This window comes from Bactrocera dorsalis, chromosome 6 (assembly GCF_023373825.1).
Source record: "Bactrocera dorsalis isolate Fly_Bdor chromosome 6, ASM2337382v1, whole genome shotgun sequence".
Classification (NCBI taxonomy): domain Eukaryota; kingdom Metazoa; phylum Arthropoda; class Insecta; order Diptera; family Tephritidae; genus Bactrocera; species Bactrocera dorsalis.
In genome coordinates, this window is record NC_064308.1 from 37565137 (window position 1) to 37587866 (window position 22730).

Sequence of the window (22730 nt, forward strand, 5' to 3'; positions counted from 1 at the left end):
TTATTCTGCGTGGGATTAAGAGGCTGACATTGTTGTTCCTGTTAATATTGGTTCCAAGATAGACACAATTATCCACAACTTCCAAGTTAGGACTGTCAACAATGACGTAGGAGCCTTGCCCTCGTTAACTGACAAACCCATTTACTTTGCTTCCTTATCCAGTCTGGAGAAAACAGAACTAACGGCGCGGGTGTTGAGGCCATTGATATCAATATCATCGGCATACACCAAATTCAGGCATCGTGGCATAAAGGCAGCTCCTTTTCGTACTCTCTAAAGCAGATTTGAAATCGAGGAAGAGGTGGTATGTGTAGATTCTCTTTTCACTGGTCTTTTCCAAGATTTGGCACATGGTGAATGTCTGGTCGGTTGTTGGTTTTCCAGGTCTAAAGCTACCCTGATATGGTTCACACAATACGCTCGATAGAACCTTATACGCGATATTTAGGAGACTTATCCCACGGTAGCTTGCGAATATTTTGAAGTCTCTTTTTTTGTGGATTGGGCAGAGCACACCAAAATTCGAATCGTTGGGCATGCTTTCGTCTGACCACATTTTGCAAAGAAGTTGATGCATGCTCCTTATCACCTCTTCGTCGCCGTGTTTGAATAGTTCGGCCGGTAATCCATCGGCCCCCGCCGCTTTGTTGTTCAGACCGGTGATTGCTGTTCGAACTTCTTCATGGTCGGACAATGGAACGTCATCGATTGGGAAATCGGGTTCGCCTTCGCCTGGCGTTATGCATTCACTGCCATTCAGCAGGCTGGAGAAGTGTTCCCTCCATAATCTAAGTATGATCTGGGCATCGGTGGCTAGATCACCTTTGGGGGTTCTACAAGATAATGCTCCGGTCTTGAAACCTTCTGTAAGCCGCCGCATTTTTTCGTAGGATTTTCGAACATTACCCCTGTCGGCCAGCTTATCAAGCTGTTCGTACTCACGCATTTCGGCCTCTTTCTTCTTCTGTCTACAAATGCGTCTCGCTTCCCTCTTCAACTCTCGGTATCTATCCCATTCCGCACGTGTTGTGGTCGATCGTAACGTTGCGAGGTAGGCAGCCTGTTTTCTCTCCGCTGCGACACGGCACTCCTCGTCGTACCAGCTGTTCTTTTGCACTTTCCGAAAACCATTGGTTTCGATTGCAGCTGTACGTAAGGAGTTTGAAATGCCGTCCCACAGTTCCCTTATACTGAGTTGTTGAAGAGTGCTCTCAGAGAGCAGAAGTGCAAGCCGAGTAGAAAATCGTTCGGCTGTCTGTTGTGATTGCAGTTTCTCGATGTCGAACCTTCGTTGTGTTTGTTAGCGTGTGTTTTTTGCTGCACAGAGGCGGGTGCGAATCTTGGCAGCAACAAGATAGTGGTCCGAATCGATATGAGGACCTCGGAGCGTACGCACATCTAGAACACTGGGGACGTGCCTTTAGTCTATCACAATATGATCGATCTGGTTGGTGGATTTTCGATCCGGAGACAGCTAGGTGGTTTCATGCATTTTCTTATGCTGGAATCTAGTACTATAGATAACCATATTTCGGGCCCCGGCGAAGTCGATGAGCCTCAACCCATTTAGGGATGTTTTCTTGAGGAGGCTGAATTTACCGACCGTTGCGCAAAAGATACCTTCTTTGCCTACCCTAGCGTTAAATGCTTCCATCGCATTTTTTGGACGGCGGTGATGTCAGCATTCACGCTAACGAGGACATCAGCAAGCTGGGCAGCAGCATCTTTCCAATTAAGGAACCATGCATTCTAGGTGCATGACTTCAAATAATAATCCTTAATTCGTTTGCAATGGTCGTAATTAAAATGGGGTTCTCTCATCCGAGGCTGGTTGTTTTTTTTTTCATTGGGTACGTTCTTTTACGAGGAGGGTTCCAAACCCAGCGCACAACCCTACGGAAGAATATTCCGCCTTCTCACTTTAGCTCGCCTTTAAACGGATGTTCTTAGGTTTAGAAATACTTACTCAGAGAATACTTTGTCAAAGACCGAAAGTCGTGAGCTGCTTAAGCCATATGTAAACGAATCGTTTCTGGCCACTCCCAAGTGAATGGTAATCAGAGAACTTTCCTTTCTTGCGTGAACTTCTACACATGACTACATCCCCCACTAGTAACACTTTTTAATTTAAATATTGCGCGATTGTCGAAATATTTTTTTCTAGGTTTGTATCACTGTCAGTGACATCTTTTCCAAAAGTCACATCACTATAATTATTAGTGTTTAGTATACGCTTGTCATTTTAAAGTACACTAGGTGATTTTTATGAAGAGTAAAATTATTCAAAGATGTTCCATTAAAATTTGTGTGCGGAATCAAATTTCTGATGCCAAAACTTTCAGAATGTTGGAAAAAGCCTTCGACGATTGGTATCAATTATTCAAAAACGGTCGAGAACGCGTTATCGACAAATGACTGCCGTCAACATTAACTGATGATCAACATATCAATATAATAAAGGAAGCACCTTGAGAATCGACGATTAGTGAAAACCATTTTGAAATATCCTTTGGGCCTAAGAAAAGTGAAAGCACGATTGACTTCCGAATTACTCAATTCTTTCGAAAAACAGCGTCGGGTTTTCGTCTGTGAAACAATGTTGACGACTACAAGGATGTCATGAAACGTATTACTACTCACGATGAGTCTTGGATCTATGTTCGCGAGCCAGAAACAGACAATCAATCGGTCGAATATCGTGGCAAAGGTGAGCCGAAACCGAAAAAAACGCGTCAAGACAGGTCAAAAATCAAGGTTATGTTGACAGTTTTCTTCGACTATAGACTCCGAATTCCCTCCGACCGGCCAAACTGTCAACATGGAATACTATTTGAGTGTTATGCGTCGTTTGCGTGAAGCTATTCGTAAAAAGACGGCGGATTGTGGGCCAAAAACTCTTGCTTATCACAGCACAATAATAGAGAACTCTTTATCTCAAAAACCATGCAACAGTTTGCCACGCTTTTCTAATATAACTCTGGTATTCTATAGCAGCGGTCTTTGCTTGAACTATTATCGCTTCTGGCTTCCCCTCTGACATCAACCTAATTCACATATTGGGTTGTCAAAAAAGTCTTGCGGTATTTTCGCTAGTTGGCGCTGAAAGCGCGTAGTCCTAATTTTATTTGTCGCATCGGGTCACGCTATACCTTTTGCTATTCCTTTTTTGAAAAGCTCATTTCACGCGCTAACACGTGTTTGATTGATTGTCGTTTCTTTTAAGTCGTTCGTGAGTTATAGCGTCGCAAACATGGAGCAAAATAAAGAGAAAATACGGCATATTTTACAGTACTACTACGATAAAGGCAGAAATGCATCTCAAGCCACCAATAAAATTTGTGCAGTTTATGGACCCGATACAGTTTCCATTTCCACCACACAACGATGGTTTTAACGTTTTCGTTCTGGTGTAGAGGTGGTCGAAGATGCGCCACGCTCCGGAAGGCCTGTCGTCGAAAATTGCGATAAAATCGCTGAATTGCTCGAAAGAGACCGGCATAGTAGAAAAAAAAAAAATAAATAAATAAAAAAAAATAAAATAAAAATAAATAAAATTCAATACAAATACCGCAAGACTTTTTTGACAACCCAATATTTACCGATGTTTGAAATACAAAGTCAGCCGAAAATTCGAAAATCTTTCTATTACGTATGTGTATATGGGGACTAAGAAAATTATTTAGTACATTTTTGGCACACGAGCATATTATTATCAGCAAAGAATTCTATAACATATCTCACAGATTGACCTTTACTTTCGAAGTGGGGGCTTTTGGTCCGGTTTGGATAGTTTTTGGTCATAAGCTGGCACACTTCAAAGACAGTATTTGTGCAAAGCTTTATCACGATACGTTATTGGTTCTTATAGTAGGGGAGCCCGGAGTGCTAAATTTGCAGTTACTGGAGCGTCATGGAGACTTACTAGATTGTCAAGATAACATTTAAAAAAAAAAGAAAGTCTAGGTGAAGTTTCCCATTTTAGTGGGGAGAAGAGCGGGAAATTGGTGTCAAAAATGTAAAAAAAAGCAGTCACATGAAAATACTCGAGCGCGTCAGTCATTTATGGTATATACGCGCATTGTATTTCTGATAGTCGATGTATATTAATCTGACAATCAAGTCAGGGTTGAAGGCCGTAATGACAGGTTAAAAAAAAAAAAATAAGTTACTCGAGCGCGTCAGATTTTCTAAGCGAATGTTAATGAACCTCTAAAAAGTGTACCATTTAATATTCTGACAATTTCGACGTGGACAAAAGTCATTTATTGATTTTAAAACTTGTAAAAAAAGGTGACCTTGAGATACTCGAGCGCGTCAGATTTTTATACAGTGGGATGAACTTGATGTCAGAGTCTTCCCAAAAGATAATCTGACAATTATATAGAGGCATATCGTTAATCTGACGATTTAAAAGTGGAAGAATTCTGTTTACATATATATGTATAGAAAATTTAATAATTTATTAATATGAAAATAGAAAAAATAAAATACATAAAAAATATGTCAATTTTCGTCATTCGAGTCATCGTCGAAGTTGGTTTCCACTTCTTGAGCTTCCTCGTCATTTTGCATATCTGTAACCAAGAAAAAATTTGAATTTACAATTTTTTACTTCTTTTATGACAGTATAGTCTTCAAAAAAGTCTTACCTGCATCAGAAGTATCTCCTAAAATATTAGGTGTTATGACGATGTCCTCGTACGCTTCAGGAAGTTGGTTTCCAACAAACCAAGTCGGCTCCAACTTTCCATCCACGTTTTTCCATCCGTAATCTGTTGGCGACAACTCCGTGAGAATACGATTGTGCGCGTTCCTCCACAAACACGCAATATATTTCGTTCGCAGTAAATGTTGTTGTAGCTCTGATCGGCAGGGTGGTAAGTTACAAGCGTCATAGTTACGCACATTTAATGAAAAGGGTTGAGACGTATCAGTTACCTTGTAGGTTTTATGAAAAATTTCCATTCTAGCACCATTGACATCAGATAGCTTTTTTAATCCGTACAAATGGCAGATGAAAGATTCTACAGTAGGAAATAATGCTTCAATATCATAATCTGTAGAACCCAAATTTGCAAATGCTTTTTGCATAGTTATAGATCCCATTAAAATATCAAAAGGTCTTTTTTTTCCTCGCCTGTAAAAAGCTGGGTTGTAATCACATCCCGTCAGTGCATGCAGAGCTGGTAGTGCCTGTGACACAAGTGGGCCTAATTTCTCAAAAAGAGTGGAAATGTCGATATATCGGCGTGCATTACCTACTCCGAGATCAAACCAGACTTTTACCGAAGACGTCATATGTTCCATATTGGCTAACATAATAACAATGATGTCTGTATCGGAAGTCCTAATGGTAACAGTAGAGTCTTCTTTCATTTGACAAGCAAAAAATACAGCTTTCGTATCCGCTTCTTCATGATCGGGACATGATAGTCCATGATCAATCATGCGTGATACTTTATTGTCATTGACAGAGTATACGTAACACAAATCATGAATTAGGAAAATTTTCTTGTTACCAATTATCGATTTCATCTCCTGGTCAGCCCAATGCTCGATAAAAAATTTTACTAATGCTTCTTTAAACTTTATGTTTTTTAAATCTTTAGCGAAATCAGAAGTTCTACTTTGTTGAGGACCAGCAATATAAAAATCTTTGTCATCTACATTGCGTCAGAGAGCATGTTCACAATCTTTGATCGAAGGTATGAAGTAACGATCAAATATAATGACTACACTATCTGCTGAATATTTTACAAGTGTTTGTAAAATTTTCTTTGATAAGTCTCCAAAATTGCGTGGCATTTGTTGGAAGGTGTTTAAAAAGAAGAATCCATCTACAATTACACAGTCTATCTGAAGTGGCGGTTGATCCATTTTTTCAATTTTTTTTTTGGAGTTCTTGAACTAGTACTGATTTTGTAGTCTTATTAAAAGAACCATCTATATGACATAGCGATAACGGGACTAGTGTTATTGGAAAACACAGTACTTTTTCAAGATCCAAGTTAATAATCAGAGACAGAGCTAATAATCTATCGAATAAATCCCGCTGCAGTTTGACCTCATGAACTTTTTGTCCAATCTTCATAATCTTCTTCTTCTTTAAACTTGCAAAAGTAAGTATCGGATTTTTCTTTAGAGATTTGTGAAATCTATCCGGATTCATATTACATTCCGTTATAAACTGATCGCGAAGAAACATCCCAGACGAAACAGCGTTTAGCAAGCAATTAGCAATTTGTGGGGTAGTAGCCTGGCCAGTAGAGATATTGTAGAGTTGATCTTTATCTATCGAGGAAGTGAATGGATTTGTGGTCTGCTCGATGCTATGCATGAAAGCTTCGATTTGTTTTTCATGTTCTTTAAGTCTATCTGGATGTAGATCTGCGGCGACGTCTTCCCTATTGTTACTCATCCCTGCACGTTTTAAAACGTGCGAAATAATTCGAGTTCGAGCTCCGTGATTTCGTGCCCAACGTTGTCTGGCAGAAATAGAATTTGTGAGATTCACGATTCCTGTGAGCCGACGTGCTGCTTCACCATTGATAGTTTGCTCCAACGTTAAATCAACTGGGATCCGCGAGAAAGGTTTTAGGGTTCTCCTAATACCAAACGATCCTTTAGCAATTTCCTCTCGCAGGCCAGGATGTGTATCGCTGATTTGTTGAAGTTGATTTAAATAAAACACTAGCCACCGGCTGTAATTTTGCTGATTAAAATAGAAAAATAAATTCACGATTTTCCCAAGAACATAAATGTACAGGTATAAGTCTCCAACTCTTATACTTCTGATAAATAAATGGTAAAGATTAATGAAATCAATATATGTACATAGCATAAAATTGGGCCGTTTTGCCGTGCCTGCCTTGTAATGTTTCTGCTGTATATTGATCATATAAGTGGAGAAGATTTTGTGTTTCAGGGTGCTGTATTTGAGGCGAGTTATATTCCAGTTGTGACAAGACAGTAAGATATTCAATTACAGAATCTTCAACAGTGAAATTAGTGTTCAACATAAAAGAATTAAAGTGAAATATTTGCAGCGATAACGCCATTATAGAGTGTAATCTTTTACACCTATTATAATTTTTTCCGGTAATAAAACCTGAAACTGATCCTTCAGCAATTAGGTCAGATTCTGTCATGATATTAGTGAGTCCACATTCTTCAATAAAAGTGCCAACTGCTTTAAAAAAAGCCATTTCGATATGGAAAGCCCCAAGTGAATAAAAATATTATCGAACTTCGGCGATTCTTGAGTTTGAATGCAATAACCTGTTCGAGCTATTGCTAAATCGTATGTAACCTGAATGTATGGAGCATTACATTCGTTTGCAACTTCTTGACACAATTCTAAAGTTTTCAAAACGGTGGAATGCTTAGTGGGAGACTCGTTTATGGGAGTCAAATACGAAATTTTTTGGACAGGTGAATTGTCAATAACAATTTTACTATTATATCCAACCCACATTGGAGTATCACGTACATTGAGCTTATACGATAACATCCACATCACATCCAATTGCTTTGATGTAATTAAACTTCCAGGAACTTTGTTGAGTGCAGAAATGTCAAGCTGATGCCAAGTTGCTATTTTTAATTTTTTTTTGTGAATGGACGCATTTCGAAAGTTATTTCTTCAAAAGTTCGGCGTTTTCGATTTCTCGACGGATTTCTGGATACAGTTTGACTAGGAGCTAGATTTTTGATTTCATTAGCAGCTAAAGGTATTTTAGACATCGTATCCTCATTTGGAGTAATGTTTTGAAAAATTATCCCCACCGTGTCATGAAGAGTATCTTTTCCATTCAGTGTTTCAACGAAGCGATCAAAGTTATCGAAGGCAACTGCCGTATTTAAGTCCGGACGACGTAGAATATCTTCGGGGCACACGTAATGACTGTTAGCCGTTGAAAAAGTTAACTCAGTCTCCAATTCTTCTAATGCAGTATATGAACAACAGTGCCCATATCTGGACAGCAAGTTTATTATTTTTTTGCTATTACATAAGCTTTTGACTGCTAGACCCAAAGTAGTATGCTTGGAAGTTTTGATTTTATGGTTTGAAGCAGCGTAGATCATATCCTGTCCAATTGAAAAAAGCGTAAGATCGTTATTTGTTTTCCTCATTTGACGTTTTTTCCTGGATAAATGCGAAACATCACCCATTTCCAAGAAGCAGATTAAAAGCTCTGGCACATAATCTAATTCACCTTTTATCAAATCTTCAGCAGTGCAATCGTCAGGCAGTTTTGTTGTCGTACAATTTAAAATTTCTTCTCGAAGTTGTGCTGCAACTGAGCGAATTGTCTCTTTCATAGACAGCTGAAATCGGAGCAAGAAATTTCCTTTTTTCAGCATAAATAGTCTTGATGGTCTTTGAGAAAGTGTCCATGATTTTACTTTCTAAGTGGCGATCTGAAAATGAGGTGCTGCTTATAGAGTCTGATAACAACTTACATTGTTCAATCAATAATTTTTGATATTCTTTTTTAACGTGATGAAAAAACAGACATTCGTTTTTCTTCACAACGTATTCTTCCAACATTTCACATAACAATTCGTAAGCTGTATTTGAAGCCTTTCGTTTTTTAACGAAATCGCTTTCTGCTTTTTTGTTAATTTCTCGCAAGTAAACATCCTTACAGCATTTATGATATGGAATTGTAGAAGTATCCGCGAAAGAACTGATTTTTTCCAACATTTCAATATCGCTGTGCTCTGTAGCTGCACTTTTTAACAATTCAATTGTCCGTATTTTATTAACCGCCAATGGCTCAACGCGGCCAAGACGGCGTTTCCGTGATTTGTTGCAAATAAAACACTCCCTTAATAGCAAATTTTCATTCGTGACCTGCTCATCCGCATCTGACGGATCATCAAAATCATCCGAGTATGGTTCAGGGTTGGTTGATGGATCCGCTCTGAAAATTATTGTGAGACTTTTAAAATGAAAAGAAATAAAGATTTTAAATATTTGGCGTTATATTGAAAATATGGATTAATCGTGTATATTTGACAATAAAAGTCGTACCAAATTTAATTTTCTACAAAAATGTCTCTTAACCGAAGTGGGGTTGTGGTGTCCGCAAGGTCCATGAACCTTATTGATTTTCATTAAAGCTGTAATTGATCACTTTGTGTGAAAAACACATAACATTTTCACGGAATAATTTTCAAAAATTTTGGAAGCAAACGCCAAATTTGAAAGATTTAAATAATTGAAGAACAAAACAAAAAAATTGAAAAAAAACATTTGTATGGAAAAAATTAACTTTTTGGAATTGTTAAATTTTCCGACTTTTCCTCATGAAAAACATACCGGTTCTTTATTTCTAAACCTTTCCCGATCCACAACGAACAACCTCTTAAAATTTCATCAATATTGGTTCAGTCGTATGAAAGTTATGAGCGTACATACATTTTGGCGATTAATTTTTATTTATATATGTAAGTAGATTGAAAGGAATAATTTTTTTTCAACATCACAATTTAATACAATATAATAAATAATCTATTACATTAACACTTACTCGTCTATTGTATCAACAGCCCCTATTATGAAAGTGCTAGGAGTAGATATCACGAGACTCTCTCCAGAAAGTTCTGGTACATTAACACGTGCCTGCTCACTTTCTGTACCAATTTGAATTTGTCTTCCAAAATCAGATGGTATTTTAAGTGCTGTAAAAAGCTTATAACACTGGGTATGATAGCCATCGTTCAATGAGTTTTCTTCTGACAATTCAACAGTAGCATAAACGTTGCTCGATTTCTTGACAACCGGCTTCGCTTTGCGGTACTCCAAAACAGTTATACATTTATTTAAAGTTTGTGGAGTAAACTTTTTGAATTTTCCACAAATTTCTTCGCCACAGAAAACACATTTTACACTAACGTCACTCATTTTTACAATGGATGTTAGAAAGATTGATTATAAAAAAAAAAAAATAGCGGCACTTACCCGCTGCTTTGGCGACGACTATGTTAGCAAAAAAAAAAAAAACGAATTAAAAGCGGACCTTCTGTCGACGATTTTACCTGTATCGCCCCACGGAAATTGTCAGATTATATGATTTTCGTGATTCTGACAGAATTACCTTTAAAATGAAAAAAAAATCTATCGCGCTCGAGTATTTCAAGGTGACGTTTTTTTTTACAGATTTGTCACCCTGCTATTTCTCTAAGCCACCCTCAAACTGTCAGAATATTGAAATATACACTCGTCTTCATGTATTTAATTTACCATCTCTTAATCTGACGCGCTCGAGTTTCCCGAAGGATCGTTTTTTTTTCTCTAATCTGACGAACCCCCCCCAACGCACGCCTCCATATTAAGGGCTCATATTTGGTAGGGGTACATAAAAAGGTGCAATCTTTCTCCCCATATAGTTTTCTGACACGCTTAAGTAACTGCAAAAATCCCCTCTTGGGCTCCCCTACTATTAATTTGTATACCGGAAAGTGAAAGAATATAATTGAATTTAAAATTATGATACATATATGAGAAATAGTCGTGGCTGTAGTCCGATTTCTCCCAATTCTCACTAGAATAAGACCAATTTACAAATTTAGTTGGAGTAGGTTGAGCAGGTTTTTGCTTAAATGTGGTCGGGTTACGCTGTTATTTTGTATCGGCAACATCACGTTTAAAGTTAGTAGCGCCATCTTCAGTAGAATATGTAATATAAAGGGTGATTTTTTAAGAGCTTGATAACTTTTTTTTAAAAAAAACGCATAAAATTTGCAAAATCTCATCGGTTCTTTATTTGAAACGTTAGATTGGTTCATGACATTTACTTTTTGAAGATAATTTCATTTAAATGTTGACCGCGGCTGCGTCTTAGGTGGTCCATTCGGAAAGTCCAATTTTGGGCAACTTTTTCGAGCATTTCGGCCGGAATAGCCCGAATTTCTTCGGAAATGTTGTCTTCCAAAGCTGGAATAGTTGCTGGCTTATTTCTGTAGACTTTAGACTTGACGTAGCCCCACAAAAAATAGTCTAAAGGCGTTAAATCGCATGATCTTGGTGGCCAACTTACGGGTCCATTTCTTGAGATGAATTGTTGTCCGAAGTTTTCCCTCAAAATGGCCATAGAATCGCGAGCTGTGTGGCATGTAGCGCCATCTTGTTGAAACCACATGTCAACCAAGTTCAGTTCTTCCATTTTTGGCAACAAAAAGTTTGTTAGCATCGAACGATAGCGATCGCCATTCACCGTAACGTTGCGTCCAACAGCATCTTTGAAAAAATACGGTCCAATGATTCCACCAGCGTACAAACCACACCAAACAGTGCATTTTTCGGGATGCATGGGCAGTTCTTGAACGGCTTCTGGTTGCTCTTCACCCCAAATGCGGCAATTTTGCTTATTTACGTAGCCATTCAACCAGAAATGAGCCTCATCGCTGAACAAAACACGCGCGCGAAACACATTTCGAACCGAACACTGATTTTGGTAATAAAATTCAATGATTTGCAAGCGTTGCTCGTTAGTAAGTCTATTCATGATGAAATGTCAAAGCATACTGAGCATCTTTCTCTTTGACACCATGTCTGAAATCCCACGTGATCTGTCAAATACTAATGCATGAAAATCCTAACCTCAAAAAAATCACCCGTTATATGTGCTGTAGTTTGCTTCTACAATAAATGAATTCAGTTCTTGTCTGTCATTCACGTGTTTTATTTCATTTTAGGTTATGGGCCCAGTCACTAATTAGTTTTTCTCGCAATTTTTTCTTGGACATTCTTAGCAGAAATAGACTTTGCATACGTATTAAAAAAAAAAGTAATTAACGCTGTGACTGTGAAAATGACGACGAACTATCTTGTCAGTGTGCCTAAACTGAAAGGGCGTGAAAATTACAGTGAGTGGGCTTTCGCGGCTGAGAATTTCTTAGTGCTGGAAGGAATGCCTGATTGTATCAAGTTAGAGACTATGCCAGCAGAAATAGGAGCAGCAAGTGACGCGAAAACCAGAGCAAAGTTAATTTTAACAATAGATTCGACATTATACGTGCACATTAAAAATGTACAAACGACCTATGAACTGTGGAAGAAATTAAAGATCCTATTTGATGACTCAGAATTCACGAGGAGAATCAGTTTACTGAGGAGTCTGATTTCGATACGACTCGAAAATAGTGTTCCAATGACTGCGTACGTGACACAAATCATGGAAACAAGGCAAAAATTAAGTGGTACGGGTTTTAACAATAATAATGAGTGGGTCGCACCGCTTTTGTTAGCGGGATTAACAGAAAAATATTCACCGAGGATCATGGCGATCGAGCATTTTGGCATACCATTGACAGCAGATGCCATTAAAGCCAAGTTGTTGGACATGGAAGAAAGCCGAAACGAAGGCGACATAAGCGCTGTGAGTTCTAGTGGTGCGTTTGCGAGTTTCAATAAGAACCGTGCTGGCAGCACTGCGACCAAAGACAATGCCCAAACGTCAAAACCAAAAACAAAACTCATAACAATGTAAACAGACGGGACATTACCGCAATCAGTGTACATCTAGGAAGAAAAATTCGTCGAATATAAATAAGTACGAGCGTACAAGCAGTAATGCGTTTAGTGCAGTGTTTTTGAATGGTGAATTTTGCAAAAATGATTGGTATATAGACTCCGGGGGGAGTGTTCATCTTACCGCGAATGAAGAATGGTTGTCAAATATGTCTCGGGAGCTTATGGTCAAAGAAATTGTCGTGGCAAATAAAGATAAAGTACCTGTATTATTACGACAAAGACGCACACCTGTGAATATGATATTACAATAGAAGGTGTATTATGCGTGCCGAAGTTGACTACAAATTTGTTATCTGTTAGTCAACTTACATCAAAGGGAAACAAAGTTTCATTTAATAGTTATGGTTGTCAGATTTTCAACCAAAAAAGAGTGCTGGTGGCTACAGCGAATCTGTTGAACGGGGTGTATAAACTAAACATACCTGAATGTCGTTCATCAGCTGCAGTGATGGCGTCCAATGAAGTTTGGCATAGACGTCGAGGACATGTCAACAGCCAGTATTTGAATAAGATGCAAGATGCAGTACAGGGATTAACACTTGATAGTAAGACTGATATAACAAAGTCATCATGTGTCACTTGCTGTGAAGGCAAGCAGAGCCACTTACCTTTCCCCAAAGAAGGTAGCAGAAGTACTGAATTGCTAAATATTGTGCATACTGATCTCTGTGGCCCGATGGAAAGCCGATCTATAGGTGGTTCTAGATACTTTATGCTGTTCATAGATGATTTTAGTTGCATGACATCTACATATTTTTTGAAATCCAAAGATGAGGCATTGAAATGCTTTCAACAGTATAAAGCAGAGGTTAAGAATCAACTTAATCACCGCACAAAGATCTTGAGAAGTGACAATGGGAAAGAATTTAGCAACACCAAATTTGATGAGTTTTTGATATCCAACGGGATAATACATCACAAAACTAACCCATACACACCTGAGCAGAATGGTCTCCCCGAACGATTCAACAGGACTATTGTTGAGAAAGCCAAGTGTCTAATGTTTGATGCAGGTCTTCAAAAAAGGTTTTGGGCAGAGGCAGCACACACTGCAGTATACTTACAGAATAGGACTGTAACAGCATCATTAAATTATAAAACTCCGTTCGAGATGTGGACGTGCAGAAAGGCCTAATAATATAAGTCACTTTCGTGTTTTTGGTAGTACAATCATGGTACATGTCTGAAAAATGGATCCTAGTCGGCTATTCCTATGATGTCAAAGGGTACAGGATTTACAACCCGAAGTCTAATGTTATAACTATCAGTCGAGATGTTATAGTATTGGAGAAGATAGAGACAGACAGTATTTTGAATGTACAGGAAGATGGTTCAGATGAGGTGAATATGGTTCCAGTGGAGGAAAACTTGATAATTGAGAAAAATTCACTTGAACAGTCAGAGAGCTTGAATATGGATGAAAGTGGAGAACTGTATGAACCTTGTGAAGATGACACATTAGATAGCTCTGAATCTGGTACAACAGACAGTGAAGACTCTATAATACTTAACAATACCAACATAATAAGTGGTCCTGGCAAAAGCCAGACAAATTTGGATTTGTACGTGCTCATGTAGAAGATGACAACATGTTCACGGGTAATATAAGGACATATCATTGCAAGAAACCTTCGATAGTCCTGAGAAAGCACAGTGGTTAGCAGCAGTGCAGAATGAGTTACAGTTTTTTGAGAAAAATAGTGCGTGGGAACTTGTAGATGTTCCAATAAATGGTACTATAGTGCAAGTGGGTTTTACGAAAAAAGTATTATAGTGAAAACAAAGTGCGTTACCTAGTCTAGTCGTAAAGGGTTTCACCCAAAAACATGGAGTAGACTATACAGAAACTTTTTCACCTGTAGTGAGGCACACAAATCTTAGACTATTATTTGCATTATCTATAAAGTTAGGTTTAGAAGTTAATCATTTAGACGTAAAGACTGCATTCTTGAATGGTGATTTAGAAGAAAACATTCATATGAAAATTCCTTATTGTATAATTGTAGCTCAGTTGGTAAAGTATTGAAACTGAAAAAGGGTATTTATGGACGTAAGCAGGCCTCTAGAGCTTGGAATAGAAAAGTTTATGATTGTTTGATGAGTAATGGTTACAAAAGGTCAAAAGTTGAGCCACGTGTGTATATAAAATATATTAATAAATGTATAACCGTTGTAACAGTCTATGTTGGCGATTTATTTATATTTTCCAAAGATAAAATTGAAACTAAGAACTTGAAACAGATTTTACCTAATAAGTTTAGCATTAAGGACTTAGGTGAAGTTAAATTATGTCTTGGAATGAATGTGAAGTTTAATAAAGATACTGATAATATTCCCTGATGCTATTCACAAGCAGAACCAAAATACTTCAGTTTCAACTTCCAGTACTAAACGGTACAACACTCACTCTATCCCCCACAGCCAAATACTTGGGGGTGGAGATTGATACCAAACTGTCCTGGAAAATAAATATAGAAAAAAGAATAAACAAAGCATACATGGCCTACTATACTTGTAAGAAAATCGTCAACAAGAATTGGGGCCTCAAACCAAGTATAATCAAGTGGATGTATACGGCGGTCATAAGACCTATAAGGGAAGACGGGGTACATTTGACACTTTCATTTAAAAGTCCTTTATTTTCTACCAAATATAATATAATTTTAAATGAGTTACAGCTTTAGAAGCTCCAGGGTTTGGATACTTAGTAATGAAAGTAAAAAGCTGGAAAAACATTCAAAGCTATTTTTTATTTGAAATTAAAAAATAATACATAATTTGTCAAATGTCCCCCACTAAGGGGCACATTTCACTTATTCGGGGTCACATTTGACAAGCATATTTTCCGTGAAACTTTCTTTTTTTTTAATTTAATTTGGTTTTCATTTAAATAAAACTCATCTTTTATAGTTTGTTTCTGAATGTTTTATTAAAATAACAGTAAATGTATTCATAAAATAATACCACAATTTTTGGATAAACATACTTATCAACGACAATTATTTTGGGAAAATAAGATAAAATTTAATATTTCAGACAATTTATTTAATGTATAAGCTTCCAAAGTTAACATCAAACAAATATTTACCGCCGCAGCGAGAAGTTGAAGCTGGGTTATTAGGAGTCGGAAGTTTAAACTCAATTTCGCTTCTAAGAGTTATAGATATGTCTTCCACAACTGGTTTTACAAAAACCCAGTTGTCTGGAGATAGTCTACGCAAATAATTTATGTTGAAGGTAGCATCGAAAAATACCTCTACAATTTCGCCAATGTAATAAAAAGTCTTCATACCATTTTCCCCAAAGTTTACCAAAACGTATTCTCCAACCTTTAAATTCTCATCATCCAATAACGAAAATTTTAGCAAACAATTATCTTTGTTGCCACATGTCTCTGTGCTATCTGATCTCAGACTGATAATACTTTCCTCAGATGATGTAAGGTTTTCATTTAATGAACGCTTATTTTGTTTTGATTTTTGTTTTTTTTTGATTTTTCTTCCTTTCCGTTGAAAATTTTAGAGAACGTTTGGAAAACTGAGTGATTCTCTTAGTTTGAAAATCCAAAGCTCGATTTTTTTCTGGTGAACTAGTGAGGATTTGCGAAGATCCACTTTTCTGTGTTATGTTTGGCGCCAAGAGCGCAATAGGCCTCAAATGTTCTGGTGTTAAAGTTTGTGTTGGAGTTACTTCAGAAGCCCGTGAAAGCGATTGAGAACTTATAGGAGTGATCACTAGTGTGTTTGGTGGATAGATAATTGGTAAATTATCTTGCTCTTGCTCCAATTCCACTAAGAAATCACTATCCATGAATATCTGTGAATTCAAAGGATAAATACCCGTAGCTCTGAAGCCACTTAATATATTACTCGTAGTAAAAGCCATTTCAAATGGATGATGAGTCAATTTTGCTACATCGTAAATGCTTATATGCTTTCCATGATGACTAATCATAAAATCACTGAAGGACTTTTTGCAAAATTTTTTGAAAGGCCCGAATACTGAAACGTCTAGTGGTTGAAGACGGTGAGAGGTATGTGGTGCAAATGACAATAAAATTATGCCGTTATCACGGCAATATATTATGCTTTCAAGACTACAATGTGAAGCGTGATTATCCAGTAAAATTAAAATTGGTTGCTCTTTACAGCAGTTGATGTTCTTTTAAATATGCTTCAGTACGTAAGTGAAAAGTTCGGCAACCATCCACCCGGATTTGGAGTTCAAAATGAGAGATCCTGGGAAACATCCGTGTGAAAACCTAACGTTTGCACGTATTCTTGGAAAAACATACACTGGCGGCAGATGGTTTCCACATGCATTCATTATGCCAACCATGGTCACCAAATTTCCGCGCTCTGCAGATACAACCTGTGCAACCGAACGTTGTCCTTTCGCAGCAAGGACCTATAATGAAAAAAGAAAATAAATCAGTACAAATAAAACAAAGATTTATAGGTTTTTTGCCTTAGGAGTGTTCATGACAGTGGCTACGCCAGTTTCATCTAAATTGTATATGTCTTTAGGCTCAAAAGAATACTGTGCATATATCAGACTCAAGTTTTCGAAAAATTCCTCCCCTGCTACTTTTGTAAAACCCCTGAGCCTAGCCAAGCTTGTTTTTTCAGGCTTTTGTAGTGTGAGGGATGGATTTCGCTTCAAAAAGCCGTAAAGCCAACTTTCTCCAGCTGCCTTGTTAGTTTCCCAAGTAGATGGACATGGTATGTTATTAGCGGCAACAAATTCGTAAACAAATCCTTTGAATATATCATACGACAATCCATATGAAAAAAACGCACACTTCTTAGCATATTCGACTAATTTCTCCTCTTGAACTCTCGTTAGCGTTTGATGGCTTGTGTATTTAGAGTGATAAATTAAATTTTCATCACAGCTACTCTCATTTCCAGAATCTGAATCGTTCCTCAAATGATCTAGTTTCTTCAGTCGCATGATCAAAGTTGTTCTTTTCAATCCGTACTTTTCCGCTGCTGACGTAGCTGTTTCGCGTTGATGTTTATGTCTGCAAGAGCTTTCATATCATCCTCACTTATCTGACATCGGTTGGTCTTTTTCTTATAGTTTCGCACCATTGCTAAAGTAATACTTAGCATTAGAAAACTCCTTAATTGTTTTAACATTACCATTTGTCAAATGTGCCCCTTCAACACAAGTCAAAGGTGCCCCATTCCACTCACCGTCTCGTTTTTTAGATAAACACACTATTTATTTTCATAGCACACATAAACGGAGTAACCAATTTCGTAAGATGCTTTAAAAAATGTATTTTATTGTTTAAGAAAGACTTTACTTCCGATCTACCGAAAATTACAATTACGTTCCCGAAAATAGAAAAACACGTGTAACTCTATTGCGCGTTGGAATATAATTGTGAAATTTTTTGACACTTCGTTTAGTTCAATAATGGTCGTAGCCACGTTTTTTCATTTTCAATAAAGCCCCAGTTAACGCCACAGTGACTGAAGTCAAATGTGCCCCAGTGTCAAATGTACCCCGTCTTACCCTACTTACATATGGGGCTCTGGTATGGTGGCCAGCGCTAAACAAACAATACAACATTAGAAAATGAAATGGAATACAAAGAGCAGCATGTGCGGGTGTTACGGGTGCAATCAGGTCATGTCCGACTGATGCGCTCAATGTGATCCTGCATCAACTACCAATGGACATTTTTATTCACAAAACAGCAGCTATTGCGGCGATAAGAATAAAAGAATTGGGAGGTTAGAATCAGCAGAACTACGGACATAGTGTAATCCTAAACAAGCTTACTATTAATAAATCAGACTACATTCTCCCAAAGCTGGATTTCAGTAGACACTTCCAGGTGAAGATACCATCTAGACGAGAATGGAGAAGAGGTTCAATAGTAGAGGAGGATGCCACCTCGGGTCCAAAATGGACTGCGGAGTGGGCACGGGGGTATTCTCCGCTGATATAGGCATATCTCTCTCTGTACGTCTACCGAACTCGGCTAGCATCTTCCAAGCAGAAGTACTAGGCATAGAAAAAGCCTGCGAAGTTCTGTTAGAAAACCACGGGAATATACAAAAAGCAACTATATTTACGGATAGCCAGGCGGCCCTTCTGGCATTGTCTTCACCCATGACAAATTCCAGTATAGTTCACAACTGCAAGAGAGCACTAAGCTCAATAAAAGACAAGCTCCAATTAAACTTGATCTGGGTTCCCGGTTACAAGAACATTTTCGGTAACGAAAAAGCAGACGAGTTGGCAAAGGCAGGAGCTTTCCTCAATAAATCCGAGGCGGAGCTAATACCAAGCCCGCTAGGATCGATCAAAGGAGAGATCAATAGACAATTTCAACAAATTGCAAACAATAGGTAGAAAAACATTACAAAATGCGTCATAACTAAACAGTTATAGTCAACATATGACAGGAAAAGAACCAACGACTTATTAAATAGGTCAAGAAAAAGTATTTACAGAATAACAGCTACCACAATACAGAATAACAGCTACCATTTGGGGAACATGCTTCCAAAATGGGTATGCCCTACAACGGCATCTGCCGTGGCTGCGGAGTAGCAGAGAACAAGGAAACAATCTTCCACTTTCTCTGCGAATGCCCAGCTCTAGCACAGATCCGACACAAAACACTCGGAATCCACCAAGCACCAAACCTTGAATGGATTTCCACCAAAAGCATATCGGACATAAGTAGTTTCATCGAAACCTCAAAATGGTTTGAGAAAGAAGGTGAAACGTAATAGCAGATACAGGAGGTTCTACAAATAGTGTATCAAAATGGCACATGAAGTGCTAATTGCTCCTACCTACCTACCTTAATAAAGATAAAGGATATGCAACTCTAAGTCAGGAAACATAGATCAACTTTTAATACTTAATTTAAATGATTGTAAGACTGTTGACACTCCGATGAAGGTTAAACTAAATATATGTAAGTAATGGTGAAGTAGGTGTAAATAATCACATACCCTATCAGCAACTAGTTGGCAGTTTAATGTACCTGTCAGTCTTAACTAGGCCAGATATTAGTTACTCTATAAGTTTTCTAAGTCAGTTTAATAATTGCAATACAAAAGAGCATTGGGATTATGCAGAGTATTGAAATATCTAAAACGAACTAAAAGTTATGGAATAAAATATTGTAAAGAAGGTAATTCAGAAATAACAGGATATGAAGATGCTGATTGGGATTTTAACTCTATAGATAGGAGATCGTATACTGGAATGTGGTTTTTATTATGTATGTGTCAGTTTTTTTTTATGATCTTTTAAATTTTTTCCTTATCTTGATGTTTTTTCGCGAACCACTTGTCCAATTTTGATGAATCACATTTAGAAAAATTAAGAATTACAATTTCTATTTGTTTTTATTCAAAAAAGTGTCATTTATCGCCTTTTTTATAATTTTTTTTTTAGGCAATATTTATATACGACTATCGTCAAATTTTTACGGCGGCTCCTATAAGCCCTCTTATCCATCCATCTCCCATTTTAAGTTTCTGACGAATTTATTTATTGATTTATCCTGCTTTTAGTTGTTTTTAACAGAACTGTTATATGGGCAGTTGGCGCGGTTATCATCCGAATTGATCTCACCGTCGCAAGAACTGTCGAAATGATTTGTCGTGCGTAAATTTGAGTGATAAATCGTTAATGGTTCGGGATATTGTCTGTAAGTAACGTAAAACCCAAAGTGTCATAAACTCAGAAATTACTCTCTTTGCTTGTTGAGAAACCCATGATCTCGAGGAGTTAATTATTTCTGTAGTAATCTATATATATAAAAGAAAGTCGTGTTAGTTACATCACTTATAACTCAAGAACGGCAGAACAGATTTGGCTGAAAATTGGTAGGGAGGTAGCTTAGAGCCAGGAGACGGACATAGGATACTTTTTATCTCTTTATGTCAAAATTTAATACAACTCATAAATACAAAAATTATATTTCAAATCATAAGCATTTGTTCAAAATTCATGTTTGTAGGAATCATTTCAATATTTCATTTCTTCAAAAAAAAAAAACAATAAAAACAACCTTACATCTTCGTCTATATAAATATGTATGTATGTAAAAATGAATCGCCAAAATGTATGTACGCTCATAACTTTAATACGACTGAACGAAATTTGATAATTCTTTTTTTAAAATATTCGTTTAGGTTCAGGGATTATTCGAATAATTGCCGGAAAACCCATAAAAACAGTCCTTTTCTTTTTCTCATACAAACGAATGAATGTTTGTTCGTTAGTAACGCTAAGAGAACGGCTGAACCAATATTGATGAAATTTTAAGAGGTTGTTCGTTGTGGATTAAGGAAGGTTTAGAAATAAAAACATCTTATACTTTTCATGAAAAGTCGGCAAATTGGATAATTCCGAAAAGTAACTTTTTTCCAAAAACATTTTTTTTTCAATTTCTGTTTTGTTTTTCAATATTTTGATTTGGAAATTGTTTGAATAGTTCAGTCTCGATCGCTTGCTTTTTTATTCCGGCTATTCAAGAGAAAAATTATTACTATTACGATTTACGATGCTTTACGACAGGTTGTGAATTGAACAATTGAAAATTATTCAGTGAAAACTTTACGTGTGAAAGATCCAGTATTATATGAAGTGGTGGAAAGCAATATGGTTCATGGACCTTGCGGACACTACAATCCCTTTTCGGTTTATATGTCTAACAATAAATGCACGAAACACTATCTGCTTGCTTTTCTTTCGGAATCGCAAACTGGAAATGATGGATATCCACTCCATCGTCGTAGCTCATCAGACGACCATACAACTTAGAGTAGTGAATATCGAAGTTGACAACATATGGATCGTACTATATTCTCCACTGTTGTCTAATTCACATTCTAAACTCATATCAATGTTTAGTATTGCAGTTTGGTGTAATCTATAAAATACGTTTGTAAGTACGTCACAAAGGGAAGCAACATGGCGCTTAATGGTCTTAAACGATACGGTCCATACGTGAACTGCTTTGTAGGATATTTACTTTTGCAATTCATGAACGGTTTCCGATTGTTGTGTGTCTCGCAGTTAATATGGAGATTGGCCAAAGAGTTTATTTCAGCCCAGAGAATACATTACAGCCGGTGGTAACACCGCCAACAACAAAACTAACATTGACGAGTTTTTTTCTCAACTTTCGTCAGTGATCCGCTTACGAGAACATTGCTCTATTTGAAAATACCTTGCATTCATGGAATGCATCGTCGAAGAAATAGTTACGCTGAAAGCAAGACCGAACAGTAGATGGACATTCAGGTGTGTTCTCAACTAATGCATTAGGATGAATTTACACAACCCACCCAAAAAACGATGATTGCTTCTACCTTCGGTTGCTACTAATTAATGTACGCGGCGTATTGCGTACTGTGAATGGTATAGTGTGTGCAATTACAATCGCTGGAACACGATAATCAGTGGAAACAAATGTTGGACGATGCGATAGCTACTTCGAATGCCACTGAAGTTCCCACACTTTTCGCGATAATCATTTCACCATATCAGCCTTTAAATCCACGTCAATTATGAGATACGAACAAAAATGACATTGTCTAAGACATTTTACATCGTATTCGCTAAAAATTGGAAATGGGTCAATTCCGGTTGATGCTTCCGGTGGTTCGATATCAATTCCATCTGCGGTTTATCAATTCACGAAAGATGAACTCATCACCAATCTTCGGACATTGGCCAAATTATCTTAACTATGATTCCTTAAATGCACGCGCAATATTAACTGCCAAAAAATACAGATGTTCTTGACTTAAACTGGAAGATTCAAAGTCAAATTCCGGAAGACTTGCGCTCATACAAATCGACCGATCGTCTTTCCATTGAAGACGTCGCCGTGAATTATCCAGTGGAGTTTCTAAATTCTTTGGAGAGGCTTGGTATGCCACCGCATCATTTGCGTCTCAAAGTTTGATCTGTCGTTATTATGTTTTGCAATCTGCAAGCGCCGAAACTATGTAATGGAACCCGACTGATGGTGACGCAGCTATCGAATACAAAAGGCTGAATGCTTGATTCAACGAATTTCTTTGAGTTCCAACGATTTGCCATTTCAGTTTCCAGCGAAAATTGCATTTGAGATGACACTCAACAGGACACAAGGATAGTCGCATAGTGTGTGCAATAAGTTTGGAAATTCTATGTTTTTCAC

General features: G+C 37.4%; 1 protein-coding gene across 2 annotated transcripts; it reads right to left on the bottom strand.

Annotated features, from left to right (window-relative positions):
* Positions 1-3059: 3059 nt before the first annotated feature.
* On the bottom strand, positions 3060-10479 carry LOC125779383 (uncharacterized). 2 transcript variants are annotated; one of them, XR_007423270.1, is made up of 2 exons: positions 4650-10479; positions 3060-4574 (listed from the first exon to the last, which is right to left on the bottom strand). XR_007423270.1 is itself a non-coding variant. In XM_049460721.1 (2 exons), exons 1-2 carry the CDS (start codon positions 5533-5535, stop codon positions 4504-4506), a joined length of 957 nt encoding a protein of 318 aa, XP_049316678.1. In that variant the 5' UTR covers positions 5536-10478; the 3' UTR covers positions 3061-4503. The 2 variants fall into 2 exon arrangements, 1 of the variants encoding a protein (XP_049316678.1); XM_049460721.1 differs by having other exon boundaries at positions 3061-4574; positions 4650-10478.
* Positions 10480-22730: the final 12251 nt, after the last annotated feature.

What these genes read in the sequence shown, in the direction of transcription:
- LOC125779383 (XM_049460721.1), bottom strand. Translation starts at nt 5,535, where the DNA reads ATGAAATCGATAATTGGTAACAAGAAAATTTTCCTAATTCATGATTTG. An exon ending in AGGAGATACTTCTGATGCAG is followed by an intron (nt 4,575 to 4,649) that starts GTAAGACTTTTT and finishes TCTTGGTTACAG; the next exon opens with ATATGCAAAATGACGAGGAA.